Source organism: Miniopterus schreibersii (genome assembly GCF_964146895.1).
Source record: "Miniopterus schreibersii genome assembly, chromosome: 9".
Lineage (NCBI taxonomy): Eukaryota > Metazoa > Chordata > Mammalia > Chiroptera > Miniopteridae > Miniopterus > Miniopterus schreibersii.
Genome location: NC_138118.1, coordinates 84176810 through 84191964, shown reverse-complemented (window position 1 = coordinate 84191964; position 15155 = coordinate 84176810). Strand labels below are relative to the sequence as shown.

General features: G+C 55.5%; 1 protein-coding gene across 7 annotated transcripts in view; it reads left to right on the top strand.

The window, feature by feature from the left end:
- OGDH (oxoglutarate dehydrogenase) overlaps nt 1-11959 on the top strand; it is a 33980-nt gene extending 22021 nt beyond the window's left edge. For all 7 annotated transcript variants that reach the window (XM_081147404.1, XM_081147402.1, XM_081147400.1 and 4 more), the window contains 19 exons: nt 2884-2999; nt 3512-3666; nt 3762-3908; nt 4245-4335; nt 4635-4814; nt 5219-5347; nt 5477-5656; nt 5988-6140; nt 6797-6899; nt 7049-7177; nt 7487-7637; nt 7826-7953; nt 8045-8223; nt 8363-8434; nt 8778-8906; nt 9439-9511; nt 10486-10649; nt 10772-10926; nt 11010-11959. In XM_081147404.1, coding sequence (XP_081003530.1) covers nt 2884-2999; nt 3512-3666; nt 3762-3908; nt 4245-4335; nt 4635-4814; nt 5219-5347; nt 5477-5656; nt 5988-6140; nt 6797-6899; nt 7049-7177; nt 7487-7637; nt 7826-7953; nt 8045-8223; nt 8363-8434; nt 8778-8906; nt 9439-9511; nt 10486-10649; nt 10772-10926; nt 11010-11130 — 2555 coding nt within the window. In that variant the 3' untranslated portion in view covers nt 11131-11959. The remainder of the gene's footprint in view (nt 1-2883; nt 3000-3511; nt 3667-3761; nt 3909-4244; nt 4336-4634; nt 4815-5218; nt 5348-5476; nt 5657-5987; nt 6141-6796; nt 6900-7048; nt 7178-7486; nt 7638-7825; nt 7954-8044; nt 8224-8362; nt 8435-8777; nt 8907-9438; nt 9512-10485; nt 10650-10771; nt 10927-11009) is intronic.
- The last annotated feature ends 3196 nt before the right edge of the window (nt 11960-15155 follow it).

The following is a 15155-nucleotide window of genomic DNA, read 5'->3' as shown; positions in this document are numbered from 1 at the left end:
GTGCCCCACCAGCGCCACCTGGTGTTGATGCTGTTACTGCTGCACGCCGTCCCCTTCCGCGGAATTGCCTGGGGGTTTTTAGGGCCTTTGTCTTCCCCAATAAATTTTAGAACATACTTGGTTGTTTATGGAAATCCTTGCTGACATTTTGGTAGGAAGTGCGTTGAGCCTATTGGCCAGTTTAGGAAGAAATGGCGTCTTCCCGTGTTGCCTTCCAGACCACAACCATTGTGCGTCTCCACTTACATCTCTGGTAGTTCTCAGCGTACAGGGCCATGCTTGTTAGGTTTGCCGTGTGTGGGAAGTCCTCGGTATCGTTTTCCAAGCTGCCCTCCTGCTCTCAGGCTTGTGGGATTTGTCACAGCAGGTGGGCTCTCCTGTGAGGGTGTCACCTGTCCCCACTTCCTTCACTGCTTCCCGGCCATTCTCCCTCCTCTGAGGATGGTTCATTTCTCTGTTCTGTCTTCGCTGTCACCGATCCTATCCCTGGTTCTGCCTGAGCCCATCCACCGAGGGCCTTTTGTTTTGTTTTTACTCCTCGCCTGAGGATGTGTTTTGTTTTGTTTTTGCTTTTGTATAGAGAGAGGGAGAGAAACATCGATGTAAGAGAGGAATGTTGATCAGTTGCTCCCTGTACGCACCTTGATCAGGGATCGAACCATCAACCTGGGCATGTGCCCTGACCGGGAACTGAACCCACAGCCTTTTGGTGCAGGGATGGTGCTGCGACCGGCTGAGCCGCTCAGCCAGGGCCTGCCCACTGAGCTTACGTTGGGTTGTGTTTTGACATTTCAGAATTTCCCTCTTGGTCCTTCTTTGTGTCTTTAGCCTTTTGCAGACTGTCTGCTTTTTGCTGAGTCTCGATCTCTTTCTCACTTGTCTGTCATGTTCTAATTGCCACTGCAGCCACGGGACCATGGCTCCTTGAGACTCCAGTGGGGTAGTCTAGCATCTGGGTCCCTCTGGTGTCTGCTGATCATCCTGTTCAACCTGAGATATTCCTGGCTCTTGGTTGAGTGAGTGTTTTTTAAAACCAGGACATCTGGGGATTAGGAGACTTGGACTCTTACTTCTCTGCTACAGTGGCCTCCTCTGAACACCGCTGTGTGTGTGTGGGGGGGGGCATTATTCCCAGGTGGGGAAGTGGGAGGCACATTACCTACCAGAGGGGATGAAAATTGGGTCTCCTCTGAAACCTCAGAGGTCGCAGGTCAAAGTGCATTGCCATGCTGGGCTGCAACGTGTTATGGTGTCTGTGCAGCGAGGTTTTCCTCTCCTGGCCCCTTAGTGAGAGCAGCTTTTGGGGGACTGGTGGCTTGCTGCACCTGAAGGAGTTCCAGGCTGCAGGTCCTTGGCTCCAAGTCAAGGACATGGGAACCCAAGAGGAAACCCAGGACCCCCAGCTGGTCAGCCTCCTTCCCCACTTTCCAGCGTTGTCTGACATTTGACTTCTGAGGTTTCAGTTGCACTTGGTGGGCAGTAGGGAGGGGAAAGTATTTGCCACCTTCCCGGAGCCAACCCTGTTGATTTGATTTCTCAAAAGACTCAAGAACTCAGGAGTGGGGCCAGCAGTTTTGAGGTTCACAGAACGATCAGCTCGGGGTGGAAGTGCAGAGCCACAGGCAGGGCGAGGCCACGAGTCCTCGTGCTGACGGTCACTCAGCCAGTGTCCCCACAGAGTGCACAGTATGCTGCCCTGCTGAGTGTTCTGTGAAAGCACTCAGCAAGCAGAAACACCCCAGATGACTCCAGTTCTCTGTGAACACCATGAGTGGAGCTGTGAGTGACCAGAGCCCTGTGGGCCACCAGGCGCCTATGGTGGGCTGTCCTCACTATGACAGAGCAGCCGCTCAGTGCACTGGACCACCTTCCCAACCACTGCAGAAAAGGAGCCAACAACTAGGGTGTGGGAGCTGTAGGCTTTGCTTTTCAGCATTAGAAAAATGGGGCTGCAGCTTGAGGGGGCACTGGGGAGATTCCCAGTGACCGTGACCAGTGAGCCAGTTTTGGGTTGGAGCCTGGAAAGGTATATTTTTATCTGTCTCCTGGGGGTTCAGGTACAGCTGTGTTTACAAGTGACCGCTGGCAGCCAGGCCAGGAAACAGGCCCTGTCAGGGTGCGTGGCGCCAGATGGTTCTCCAAGTCTCTGCCCCCTGGAAATTACATGCGGTGCCCAAGAAAAAGCCTTCCCCTCACGTCTGTCAGCCGGAGTAGGGGCCCTGCAGGGAGCAGGTGCTCAGGAAGCAGCGGTGACCAGTCAGTGAGTGAGCACTTAGGGACTGTTGGCTCTGAGCTGCCTGTGCTGGACAGGGGCAGGTCCAGGATGTGCAGGCTGGGCACTCCCAGGAGAAGGGACAGCTGTGTTACCCTTGCTGTGCTGTCCACTGCTCTCTCCCGCAGACCACTCGGCTTCCCGGTGACTGTCCCTCCCTCCTCAGCCCCCCAGCTTCCTGTCACTCAGCATCCGAATGTTACCCCTCATGAGACACAGGCCTCTCCTGTGCCAGCTCATTCTCCGCCTGAAGCCCCTCCCTGACTGTTCCCATTTGCTTTCTGATGACTCTCCAGTGCCTTTCCAAACCAGAATTCATTGGTATCTTTGGGACCTTTAAATACATTTTCCTCTAAATTATGACTAATTGGTGCACTGGACTAATACATGCATCTATGAATTTTATTCTCACTTGCCTATGACACCCAGTAATATTCTCGGCTTCCATTTGTTACTAAATGTGTGTTTCTAACTATATGATATTATTTATTTTAATGTATCAGAGGTTCTTACGGTTTTTCTCTTCTCTCTTCTCTCCCCGGGGGAGTCCCCTCCCCGTTCCATAAACTGTGGTCCCCGTGTGGCTGTGCCCGTCTCTCCTCACCCCGCAGGGTTCTATGGCCTGGACGAGTCTGACCTGGACAAGGTCTTCCACCTGCCGACCACCACGTTCATTGGGGGGCAGGAGTCGGCGCTGCCTCTGCGGGAGATCATCCGGCGGCTAGAGGTGAGGGCCACCCACTTTCCGGAAAAGCCTGTGATGGCCGGAGGCCTCCCAACTACTTGGGTTTTTCTTGGTCCTGTATTTTTTTTAAATATAATAGAAATGGAGTTTTTTATCTATTTTATAGATAAAAATCTATTGTTTTTATTTTTATAATCAGCCACAGAAAGGAGAAAAAATGTCTGTGGGTTCCAGCCCCAGTGGGAGTTTATTTCAGATGTGAAAGGTCCCCGTGCCTGTGGGCAAGCCCAGACTGCCCAGCAGTGCACTGTCCAGACTCAGCTGTCTGCTCGCTCATCCTCCCAGTTACATTTCCCCTCCTCCTCTGTGGCCTTGGTGGGTACCGATCCTGCAGGGCACCCTCCGCACCCACGCGTGTGCACACATACGCGTACACACGAACGGTGGACCTTTGCCGGCACAGCAGCTCTGGTGCTTTTGGAAGGGAGGCCCTGTCCCTCCTGCGTGTGGCTGAGTGGGCACTGACCCTCTGTGTGAACTGACTGTGTGGACAGATGGCCTACTGCCAGCACATCGGGGTAGAGTTCATGTTCATCAATGACCTGGAGCAGTGCCAGTGGATCCGGCAGAAGTTCGAGACACCCGGGGTCATGCAGTTCACCAATGAGGAGAAGCGCACACTGCTGGCCCGGCTGGTGCGGTCCACCAGGTGGGGCTGCGCTCTGGCAGGTGTCGACTGGGCAGGGTCCCACCCCCTGGGGAGTAGGCGGCCCTGCAACTGCTCACAGGGCTGGTTCCCACCAGGTTCGAGGAGTTCCTACAGAGGAAGTGGTCATCTGAGAAGCGCTTTGGCCTGGAGGGCTGTGAGGTGCTGATCCCGGCCCTCAAGACCATCATCGACAAGTCCAGTGAGAATGGCGTGGACCAAGTGATTATGGGGATGCCGCACAGGTACCCTCCCCAGCCCTCGCCCTCCCCAGCACCCCTGCTGCAGTGTAGCATCGCCCCTCACTCTGTGATCACTCTCACACCTGAGGCCACTGATGGGTTCAGTGCGGGTCACAGCAAAAGAGGGTGGCTGACCTGAGGGGCGGCTGCCCACTGCCCACAGCTGAGACGTTACACCTCCTTCCCCCTCATGGTGGCCTCAGGTGCTGGCGGGCGGAATCTGGGTCCCCCCCAGCTCTGGTCTCAGCACCTCAGGCAGCAAACCAAAGTGCTGCCTGTCCCTTGGGAGAGGAAGGGGTACCTGGGTGCACTTGACCCTGCTGACCCCATGTGTCCCAGGGGGCGACTGAACGTGCTGGCAAACGTCATCAGGAAGGAGCTGGAGCAGATCTTCTGTCAGTTTGACTCAAAGCTGGAGGCCGCAGACGAGGTGAGATGCTGGTTTCCTGTCGGGAGCAGCCCTGGCTCTACTGTTTGTCAGGAGAGACTTGCCAGGAACTGGGACCTTCCGTACTGATCATGAAGCAGGCGGCCAGGCCGACCTCTGGGAGAATAGAGGGTGGGCACCTGGCAGTGGTCTGGCAGCCCCCACACCCACCCTGTGCCCTGGGCAGGAGTTGTCTTGGGAGGAGCCTGCCCACGCTTCCAGGAGTGGGGTTCTGGGAGCAGAAGTGACAGGGCAGGGCTGTCCTGTGCTGCCTAGGACCGAGCCTCACTGTTTGTCCACAGGGCTCTGGGGATGTGAAGTACCACCTGGGCATGTACCACCGGAGGATCAACCGCGTGACAGACAGGAACATCACCTTGTCACTGGTGGCCAACCCCTCCCACCTTGAGGCCGCCGACCCGGTGGTGATGGGCAAGACCAAAGCCGAACAGTTTTACTGTGGGGACACCAAGGGGAAGAAGGTGAGGCCACAGGGCCGGAGGGGCTCATTACCTTCTGTGCACGTTACCTTCTGTCTGGAACTCTGAGAAGTCCTGTGGGCGGACCTCGGGGGGGGGGGGGGGCGGCCATTGTACCTTCCCGCCTGCACTTGGCGGGGCTGGTCTGCTTGCATGGCCTCCATGTCTGGGCCAGCAGTGCCCTCCTGGTGCAGGGTCCTGTGAGGTATTCAGACCTAGGCTTCGGCTGCTCGCAGGCAGGGACTGGGGGAGGCCTGGGGGTCTCTGCCCTCCTGCCTCTTTCTTTCTAACTTTAAAGTGATCTCAGAAAATGTGTTTTGAAAAGGGGATTCTGGCTGAGCCTCCAGTGTGCCTTGTGGGCCTGGTGGTTAGTGTCGAGCTGGGTTTGTGGTCTCACATGCCTGTAGGTCATGGCCATCCTTCTGCACGGGGATGCCGCGTTTGCCGGCCAGGGCATCGTGTATGAGACCTTCCACCTGAGCGATCTGCCATCCTACACGACCCACGGCACCGTCCATGTGGTGGTCAACAACCAGGTAACCCCAGGGAAGGTCAAGGGTCTGGTTTCTGATCCACTTAGCCATGCCCTCTGCCCTTGGCCCCTCCCTTGGTCTTGCCCCACCCTCTGGCCCCCAGTCCCTCCCAGCAGCCTGTGTTCTTTGCAGATCGGCTTTACCACAGATCCCCGCATGGCCCGCTCCTCGCCCTACCCCACCGATGTGGCCCGAGTCGTGAATGCCCCCATTTTCCATGTAAACTCTGATGACCCAGAGGCCGTCATGTATGTGTGCAAGGTGGCTGCTGAGTGGAGGAACACTTTCCATAAGGACGTGGTGGTGGACCTGGTGAGTGGCCCTAGCCCTGGCCCTGTCCTGACCCAGCCCCGGGACGCGGGTCACCTGCTGCCCCACTGGAGAGCCTCTGAGTGTCCCTCTGGATGAGTCACTTGAGGAGGAAGGGAGTTGGGGTCATCCTGGGATGTTCTCGGGTTTCTCTCCTTTTATGTCATGTGACAATCAAAGCAACTGTAGCGTGTAAGGGGAAGCTAGACAAGACCCTAACTCTAGAGGAGTTGGGTGGAGGCATCATGTTGGGGGAGGGCTGGTCCTCACAGGTCCCCCAAGCTCTCCACGTGGTCCCTGACAGTGGCTACTGGGCTGTCCCCGCTGTCCCCAGGTGTGTTACCGGCGCAACGGCCATAACGAGATGGACGAGCCCATGTTCACGCAGCCGCTGATGTACAAGCAGATCCGCAAGCAGAAGCCGGTGCTGCAGAAGTACGCGGAGCTGCTGGTGTCGCAGGGTGTGGTCAACCAGCCCGAGTACGAGGTGTGTCCCTGGGGACCGAGGGGACGGGGTAGGAGGAGCGAGGAGGCCAGCCCAGGATCAGTGCTTGCTGGCCAAGTGACTAGTCCAAGTGAGGGCACATGAAAGACTGACAGCTACTGCATCTCGCTGTGTGGCCTCTCCGGGGTGGGGGTTGGTCACCTGAGGACTTCCCAGGGGGAGGTGGGACCTCAGCACTTCGGCTGGGTGGCAGCCTACGCTTTCTAGCTGGCGACGTGCATGTCGGGATGAGAGACGACAGATGCAGGTCCAGCTTGGGGAGGGCGGTGGCACTGTGTGCGTGGTGGGACCTGGCTGGCAGTCGTGGGTAGCCTGTGCAGGGTGCTCAGAGGGAGAGGTGAGGGGGGCTGGCACAGAGCAGCTTCATGGCAGGTGTGGGAACAGTGAATGCTGGAAAGGACGAGGGGGCTGCAGGGCTCAGTTCTGTGGGAGCTGCAGGAGCCCTGAGAGCTGGACCAGGCTAAGAAAATGGGCCAGGCTGGGGCTTTGCCCTGAGCAGCATTTCCCCTAAGTGTGGAGAAGGAACCATGGGGGCAACACGGATCTGAGGCTGTGCACATGAGGACTGCTCGGAGGCCAGGGCCCTGTGCCCAGCGCTGTGCAGAGGCCCCTGACCACTGTGCTGTGCCTGCCTCCAGGAGGAGATCTCTAAGTACGACAAGATCTGTGAGGAGGCCTTCGCCCGGTCCAAGGATGAGAAAATTCTGCACATCAAGCACTGGCTGGACTCCCCCTGGCCTGGTGAGCAAGGCGTCAGTGATGGACCCCTAGCACCCACAGGCCCTAGGGTCAGACCCCAACTTCCCTCTCACAGGTGCACGGCCCAGGCTTCTCCATGGCATCTCCTGGGGCCACAGTGCGGCCAGCAACAGCTTGTCACTCTATTCTAGGCTTCTTCACACTGGATGGGCAGCCCAGAAGCATGACCTGCCCCTCCACGGGCCTGACGGAGGACATCCTGACGCATATCGGGAATGTGGCCAGCTCCGTGCCCGTGGAGAACTTCACCATCCATGGGGGTGAGGGCCTGAGCTGGCTTTTGGGAGCGTTGGCCCAAGTCCAGGGATGGGCTCTCACCAGCTTAGGACTCTGTTCCCATCCACCGTGGCCCCTACCTCGTCCAGGGCAGAGGGCTCTTAAATGTGGGAAGCCCTCTCCTTTCCTGACCCCTACCCAGCGTGGTCCTCACTAGCAGCTGTGGAGGAAAGGCTGGGCCATCACAGCCTCTCCCTGGCCTGGTCTCCACGTGCTCCTTTCCCCATTCTCCCCGCAAGGCTTGCTCATGTCCAGGGAGGCTGGGGGTGGCTGGTGAGCACTCTGTGTTGCAGGGCTGAGCCGGATCTTGAAGACGCGCGGGGAGCTGGTAAAGAACAGGACGGTGGACTGGGCCCTGGCGGAGTACATGGCTTTCGGCTCCCTGCTGAAGGAAGGCATCCACATCCGGCTGAGTGGCCAGGATGTGGAGCGGGGCACTTTTAGGTGAGGCTGGGCCCTCGAAGCAGAGGGGCGGAGGGGGTTGGGTGCCTCTTATCCCGAAGGAAACCCTGGGCACAGTTGTTCAGTTCACCATCCTAGGCCCAGAGGTTCTGTTAGGAGTAGGATGTGTGGGATCTGCTGGTTGAGCAGGGGCAGGGGTCCTACCTACTTACCTGTGTGTCCTGCCACAGCCACCGCCACCACGTGCTCCACGACCAGAACGTGGACAAGAAGACCTGCATCCCCATGAACCACCTGTGGCCCAACCAGGCCCCCTACACTGTGTGCAACAGCTCGCTGTCTGAGTACGGGGTCCTGGGTGAGCGAGGCCCCCTTCCCCTCCCCCTTTTCTCCCCTCCAGCCCTCCCTCCCTGACACCCCTTCCCTCCTGACATCCTTCCTGTCTGCAGGCTTTGAGCTGGGCTTTGCCATGGCCAGTCCCAATGCCCTGGTGCTCTGGGAGGCCCAGTTTGGCGACTTCCACAACACAGCCCAATGCATCATCGACCAGTTCATCTGCCCTGGGCAGGCCAAGTGGGTGCGGCAGAATGGCATCGTGCTCCTGCTGCCCCATGGCATGGAGGGCATGGTGAGCCCCCATGGCCCCCTCCTAGGGTGGACATGCCTTATGCTGGGGCGAGGGGCTGGACTGCCTGCCAGTAGGAGAGCAGCCCATGCAGCATTTTTAGAGTAGAAGTGAGTGAGCTATAGCCACTGTCTGTTTCCAGGGCCCAGAACATTCCTCTGCCAGGCCCGAGCGGTTCCTACAGATGTGCAACGATGACCCTGACGTCCTACCAGTGAGTTGGGTGCCGCCTGGGTGTCTGCGATGTCTTAGGGCACCATTGCTCTTCCCTTGTGACAGTTGCCAGGGGTGGGTACGGACTGGGCCCTCGACACCAGTCGCCCTGAGGGCACAGAGGAAAGTGCAGCCACACATGGGAGCAACACTGTCTGATGTTTTAGAAGAGAAAGATTGGTGACCATAATGACTTTAATGGCTGGGAGTCAGTCTGTCAGGAAGAGGGTTGGTGCAGGTAGAACCTGGGTCATCCTGGGGCAGTCAGCGAGGAGGGAGGACTGAGAGCAGAAGCCCAGGCAGCAGCTCCTATGTGTCCTCGAGCTCCCCGCTTCTTGCTGCAGGACCTCCAGGAAGCCAACTTTGACATAAGTCAGCTGTACGACTGCAACTGGGTGGTTGTCAACTGCTCCACGCCCGGCAACTTCTTCCATGTGCTGCGCCGCCAGATCCTCCTGCCCTTCCGGAAGCCGGTCAGTTGGGCTCCCCCTGCTCAAAGACCTGGCTGGTGGGAGGAAGGACAAGTCAACAGGTGGTCGTAGTGGTGCACTGAGCTTGGAAGACAGGTGAACCCCTGCAGGGGCCACCTGGGTGGGGTATTGAAGGATGAGTAGGAGTGTGTGTGGATGGTCCAGGGAGAGAGCACCCTCTGCTGCTTCAGGTTGGAGTGCAAGGCCAATCAGGCCCACAGCACGGGACAACCCTGGCCACAGGCAGGGGTGCCAAGAGAGGAGGGGGCTCTTTCCTGGGTGTAGGGTAGGAGGCGCCTAGGACTCAGAGCATGCTGGGATCCCTGGAGGAATGGATGCCTGGCCAACCAGGGCTCAGCCTCTCAGAGTAGAGGAGAGCTGGACAGGGGGAAACAGTATTGTCTATTTCCTCCTCTTCGTGCCTCTGATCTGTGGCTCATCCTGATCACAGCACTGGGAGGGCAGCCCCTTGCTGTTGCCCCTCCTGGAACTTTTAGAACCTGGTCCATCATGAGCCTGTGGTTCTATGTTTCAGTTAATCATCTTCACCCCCAAGTCCCTGCTGCGGCATCCCGAGGCCAGGACCAGCTTCGACGAGATGCTTCCAGGTGGGTACAGGGACCAGCATTTCAGGGTTCTTGGCCACTGCTCTATGGGGTTTTGAGGCTCATACTGTGTCTGCACTGTGGCCCTTGCTACATTCTTGGTCATTGGGTAAAGACTACTGGACACGACAGCTTCAACCTCAGAGCTTGTACACGAGTTGGTCAGAAGGCGTATCTCACTGCTGCCCAGGTCTATGGCCTTTGCCTGGAGCATCCCCAGGACCCCTTAGAGGCAGTGAAATGAGTATGAGCTTAGAGCTCACTCCACCGCCTGGGCTCTGTTCCTGGAGGCTGGCTCAGGTCACCCCCCCCAGGGATAGGAGAGGCACCAAATGGGTAGGGCCTGCCGAGGAACTTGCCAGCTCACTGGTGTGGGGTGAGGCCCCTCACATCCTCGGCTCATGGGGCCAGGGAAACCCACCTCCTCCCAGCCATGGGGCCCCCTTTAGGCTCCAGTCAAGGTGAACCTCTTGCTTGTGGTTGGGTGTTCAATTTTTTATTATGGCGAAATATACATAGTATTAATCTACCATCTAGCTGCTGTTAAGTGTATAGCTCAGTGGTATTAAATGCAGTCCTATTGTTGTGCAGCTGACACCATCATCATGTCCAGAACTTCCCATCTTCCAAACTGACAGTCTGTCCCCATCAAATACTGACACCCTCCCCTCCCCCAGCCCCTGCACCATTGTCTACTCTCTGTCTCTGAACCTGACTCCTCTGAGGACCTCCTATAAGTGGGATCACAGTGTCTGTCTTTCTGAACCTGGCTTATTTCACTCAGCATCATGTCGTCAAGGTCCAGCCACGTTGTAGCTAATGTCAGAATCTCCTTCCTTTTTAAGGCTGACAGTTCACGTGTGGATGGGCCACATGTGTTTATCCTTTATCCTTGTGTGTTTGTTGGTTTGTTTGTCCACCTTTATTGAAAAAAAGTAAACCGATCGATAGCAGAGCTATTGTTGATTCGCTCCTAGGGACTCATTTCCAGCGGGTGATCCCAGAAGATGGCCCTGCAGCCCAGAACCCAGAAAACGTCAAGAGACTTCTGTTCTGCACCGGCAAAGTGTACTATGACCTCACCCGAGAGCGCAAAGCGCGGGACATGGTGGAGCAGGTGGCCATCACAAGGATTGAGCAGGTGAGGGCAGGCAGCTGTCCTTGGGTGCCGGGGCTCCGGAGCTCCCCGGGGTACCGTCCCTCTGGCCCCAGCTTGCCCGCTGCTCCAAGCGTCCTCTTCTGACGGGAGCCCCTCTCTCCTAGCTGTCGCCGTTCCCCTTCGACCTGCTGCTACAGGAGGTGCAGAAGTACCCCGGGGCCGAGCTGGCCTGGTGCCAGGAGGAGCACAAGAACCAGGGCTACTACGACTACGTGAAGCCCCGGCTGCGGACCACCATCAACCGCGCCAAACCCGTGTGGTAGGGCACAGCCCGCACAGGGCCAAGGGAAGGAGGCCAGGCCCTGGTGGCCTTGCCCTCACTGTTCTGTCCCCCACCCCCAGGTATGCTGGCCGCGACCCAGCGGCAGCTCCCGCCACCGGCAACAAGAAGACGCACCTCACGGAGCTGCAGCGCCTGCTGGACACAGCCTTTGACCTGGACGCCTTCAAGAATTTCTCATAGATGCTGCCCAGCCACTGGGCCGCTGGCCTCCATGTCCACCACTGCCCTTGCTTTTCAACTAAAGAATACATAGTGCCTCAGTGCTGCCCACGCCTCCGCCCGTGACCCCACACTCCTCTCGCGCACTTAGCAACTAGGTTGCCCCTTGCAAGGCAGGTGTTCCCCAGGCTCCATGACTTCTGTCTGCTGAGCAGCCTTCCCAGAGGCTGTGGGAACTGGAGGAGAGGGAGCCCTGCAGGTGTCCTGGGAGGATTGGCCATCCCCATCCCCAGCTTCACCCCAAGGACTGCCTCGTGGGGCTTACCACCCAGCAAGGGGTCCTGCATCCGCTGGAGGTGGATTCCTCTTCCTGGGTGGAGCCCCAGACACCTGGCAGGAGCCTTTGTCATCAGAGGCCCTGTGGAGTAGGCAGGGCAGCTGACAGGATGGCCTGGACCTGACCTGGCAAGAGAGCGGGTCCACTCTCCATGGTGTCCACTCCACCTCTCAGAGGGTCCTGGGCGTGCATGAGGCCAGAGAGTGGGTAGTCAAAAAGCTCCACTCGGCCCCACAGCCAGGGCGCATCTACTGGTCTGGGTCCTGCCCCCTGATCACCTCCACCTTTGCCCCTTACACATCCCAGACTTCTCTCCTGTGTCCCTCTCACACTGGAGACCCTGGAGTGTTCTCTCCCTGCTGTGCCAAAGCCAGTCAGGAGGGGCAGGGGGCAGGGTGGGAACCTCCCTCATCTGTCACAAGGACAGATCTGATTTATTTATTTTGGTTTAAAAAAAACAACAACAACTTTGCATTGCATTTGGCTTGACTCATAAACTAAGTTATCGGTGGACTTGTCTGTGAGCCATTCTTTCTGCCTGTTTTCTCCCCTGAGGCAGAGACCTCCACCCTACCCCTTAAGTGCATGGCTGCCTGTGTCTGAGCCCACATCCCGCAGGCCCAGAATCCTCCTTGTAGTCCTTGCACATCAGGTCAGGTGCCCCGTTCTGAGCCTCCCCTCTCCCGGGTCCCCCTCCCATTCCACCAAAAAAGTACTCTTGGGTCTGTGCTTGACCAGGTAAGCCTAGGGGGTCCCCCAGGTCACCTGCAGTTGGTTAGCAACCCCCGCCCAGAAGCCCAAGCAGTTCTTTGGAGGGGGTCACACGGGCAGGGGCTCCACTGTCCCCTCTTGACAAGAGTCCCATCTTAAACCCACAGCTGGCCAGCCTGAGCCTCCTGGGGGTGAGGGCAGCACTGAGGGAGAGCTCAGGGAAGGGCCGGGGTGTGGACGTTGGTGCCCTCCAGTGGCAGGCCCCCTGCTCGTCGCTCGGGGTCCCTTGTCCTTGAAGCCTCTTCAGAATCTTTGTTTCGTCCCCCGTGCTCCCTGCAGCTCGCCCAACAGTCCTGCAGTCCTGGTGTGAGGGTGGCCACATGCAGGTGGGACCTCCTGTGTGCCCAGGACCAGCACTCTCCCTGTGTGTCCTGGGCAGCTGCCAGGACCTGCACCCTGCCTGAGTTAGGGACCGGGAAAGTACACCTCCCCCTCCTGGAAGCAGAAGTCTCCTCAGTAATTTCTAAGAATACAAACTTGTGCTGAGCCCAGAAACTATGGGAACCATTAACCCAAAGGAAACAAGGGAAAAGGAGAATCAGGAAGAGACACAGGAAGTGCAAGGACAAGGAGCTGGAGAGGCTGGCGTCTGGCTGGGGCAGTGAGCAGGCTGGGGACTAGGAAGCCAAGGGAGGGAGGTGGCTGGGCCAGAGCACGGGCCTGTGAGGGCTTGGGTTTCCTGTTGCCCTGCTGACGCCTGATGGCACAGTTCCAGACGTTCATGAGCAAGAGTCCCGACACCTGATGCCTTCCTAGGGGATTTAATGCCACCAAAGCTGCATCAACAGCCCCTTGGATAGGACCAGCCTCTGCTCCCCTCCTCACCTTTCCAAGGGGTTGACTTTGGGGTCTCCCTAAAGTGTCAGCTACACTGGGTGTTCAAGTTTAAGAGGGAGGGAGGGAGAGGAGCAGCATAAGAATGTGTACATTGCTAGTAACATTTTAAAAAACGTTTCAGAATAGCATTTATGAAGATCTTAACTGGCTTTTAATAATTTTTAATAATTTGAGTAATGTTTGGCTCTAAAAAATAGGAATCAGGTTAACAAAAAAGTGCAAAACTTACATGCTGAAAACTTCCAGGTGCTGAGAAAAGCTAGAGAACACCCAAGTAAATGGGAAGGTGTCCCATGTTCATGGATCAGAAGACTCGTATCAGTGAGGTGGCATCACTGTCCAAATCCATCCACAGTTTCAGCACAATCCCCATCAAAATCTTCGATTTTTTGTAGAAATTGACAAGGAAATTCACATGGAAATTCAAGGAACCCCAACTACCCAAAACAACCCTGAACAAGGAGAATTAAGGAAGAGGTCTCACCTTACAGATTTCAGAACTTACTGCAAGGTGACAGGAGTCAACCGGGTGAGTCACTGGCACAAGGACAGGCTATAGATCAGGGGAGTAAAACTGAGTCCAGAGATCACCTTCACTGTATAAGTAAGTGATTTTAAACAAGGGCATTAAACCATTCAATAGGGGAAAGCAGTCTTTTCAACAAATGGTCTTGGGACAACTGAATATCATGTAAAGGGTTAAACCTGGGCCCAGAGCTCACACTGAAGATACGTTGGATGAAAGACATAACCATAAAAGGTAAATTCACAGAACTTAGAAAACAGGCATAAACCCTTGGGACCCTGGATTAGGCAAGTTTCTTCTATATGCCACCAAATGCATAAGTAACAAATGGAAATATAGACAAATTGGACTTTGTGAGGGTTAAAATTGTCGTAAGTCAAAAGACACCATCAAGGGAGTGAAAAGACAGCCCACAGAAAATATTTACAAATCAGATATCTATCTGATAAGGGACTTGTATCTTGAATATATAAAGAATTTCTACAACTCAGTAATAAAAAGGCAACTCAGTTAAAAATTACATATGGCTGAAAAATTACGTATGTATACTTTTATTAACCAATGTTACCCCAATCAATTCAGTGAGGAAAATTACATGTGACTAGCAGGCTCATGAAAAGATGCTCAACATCATTAGCATCAGGGAGGAAAATGCAAGTCAAAACCACAATGAGACACCACTCCACACTCACTAGCATGACTATAGTAAAAAGGTGTGGTGTGGGGAGACGAACTCTGGGGCACTGTTGGTGGGGCTGTAACATGGTGCAGCTGCTGTGGAAAACAGGGTGGAGGCTCCTCAAAGGTTTAATGTAGAGTTATGATCCAGCTATTCCACTTTTAGGTGTATACCCAGAAAAAGGAAAACATGTTTACACAAAAAATTTTTTTAATATGTCTTTATTGATTTCAGAGAGAGGAAGGGAGAGGGAAAGAGAAAAACATCAATGATGAGAGTCATTGATCAGCTGCCTCCTGTATTCCCCCCTGGGGATGGAGCCTGCAACCCGGGCACGTGCCCTGACCGGGAATCAAACTGTGATCTCCTGGATCCTAGGTGGATGCTCAACTACTGAGCCATGCTGGCTGGGCTCGCACAGAAATTTGTACATGAAGGTTCACAGAAACATTATTCATAACAGCCCAAAAGTGGGAACAACTCAAATGCCCATCAACTGATAAATGATTTTAAAAATGTGGTCTAGCCCTGGCAGGGTAGCTCAGCTGGTTAGAGCATCATCCCGATACACCAAGGTTGTGGGTTCTATCCTCAGGGCACATACAAGAATTAACCAATGATGCATGAATAAGTGGAACAACAAATCGATGTCTCTCCATTCCTTTAAGATTAATAAGTAAATCAATTATTTTAAAAAAGAGCTTTCCATTCTCTACTATTTAAAAACAAGTGGTCTACCCATATAATGGAATATTTTCAGCCATAAAAAAGGAAGTACTGATACATGCTACAACATAGTGATTTCATATGTATGAAATGCCCAGAGTAGGCAAATCCATAGGGACAGAAAGTTGCCAGGGGCTGGGGGAGGGTTGGGGGAGGGGGTGACTGCTAAC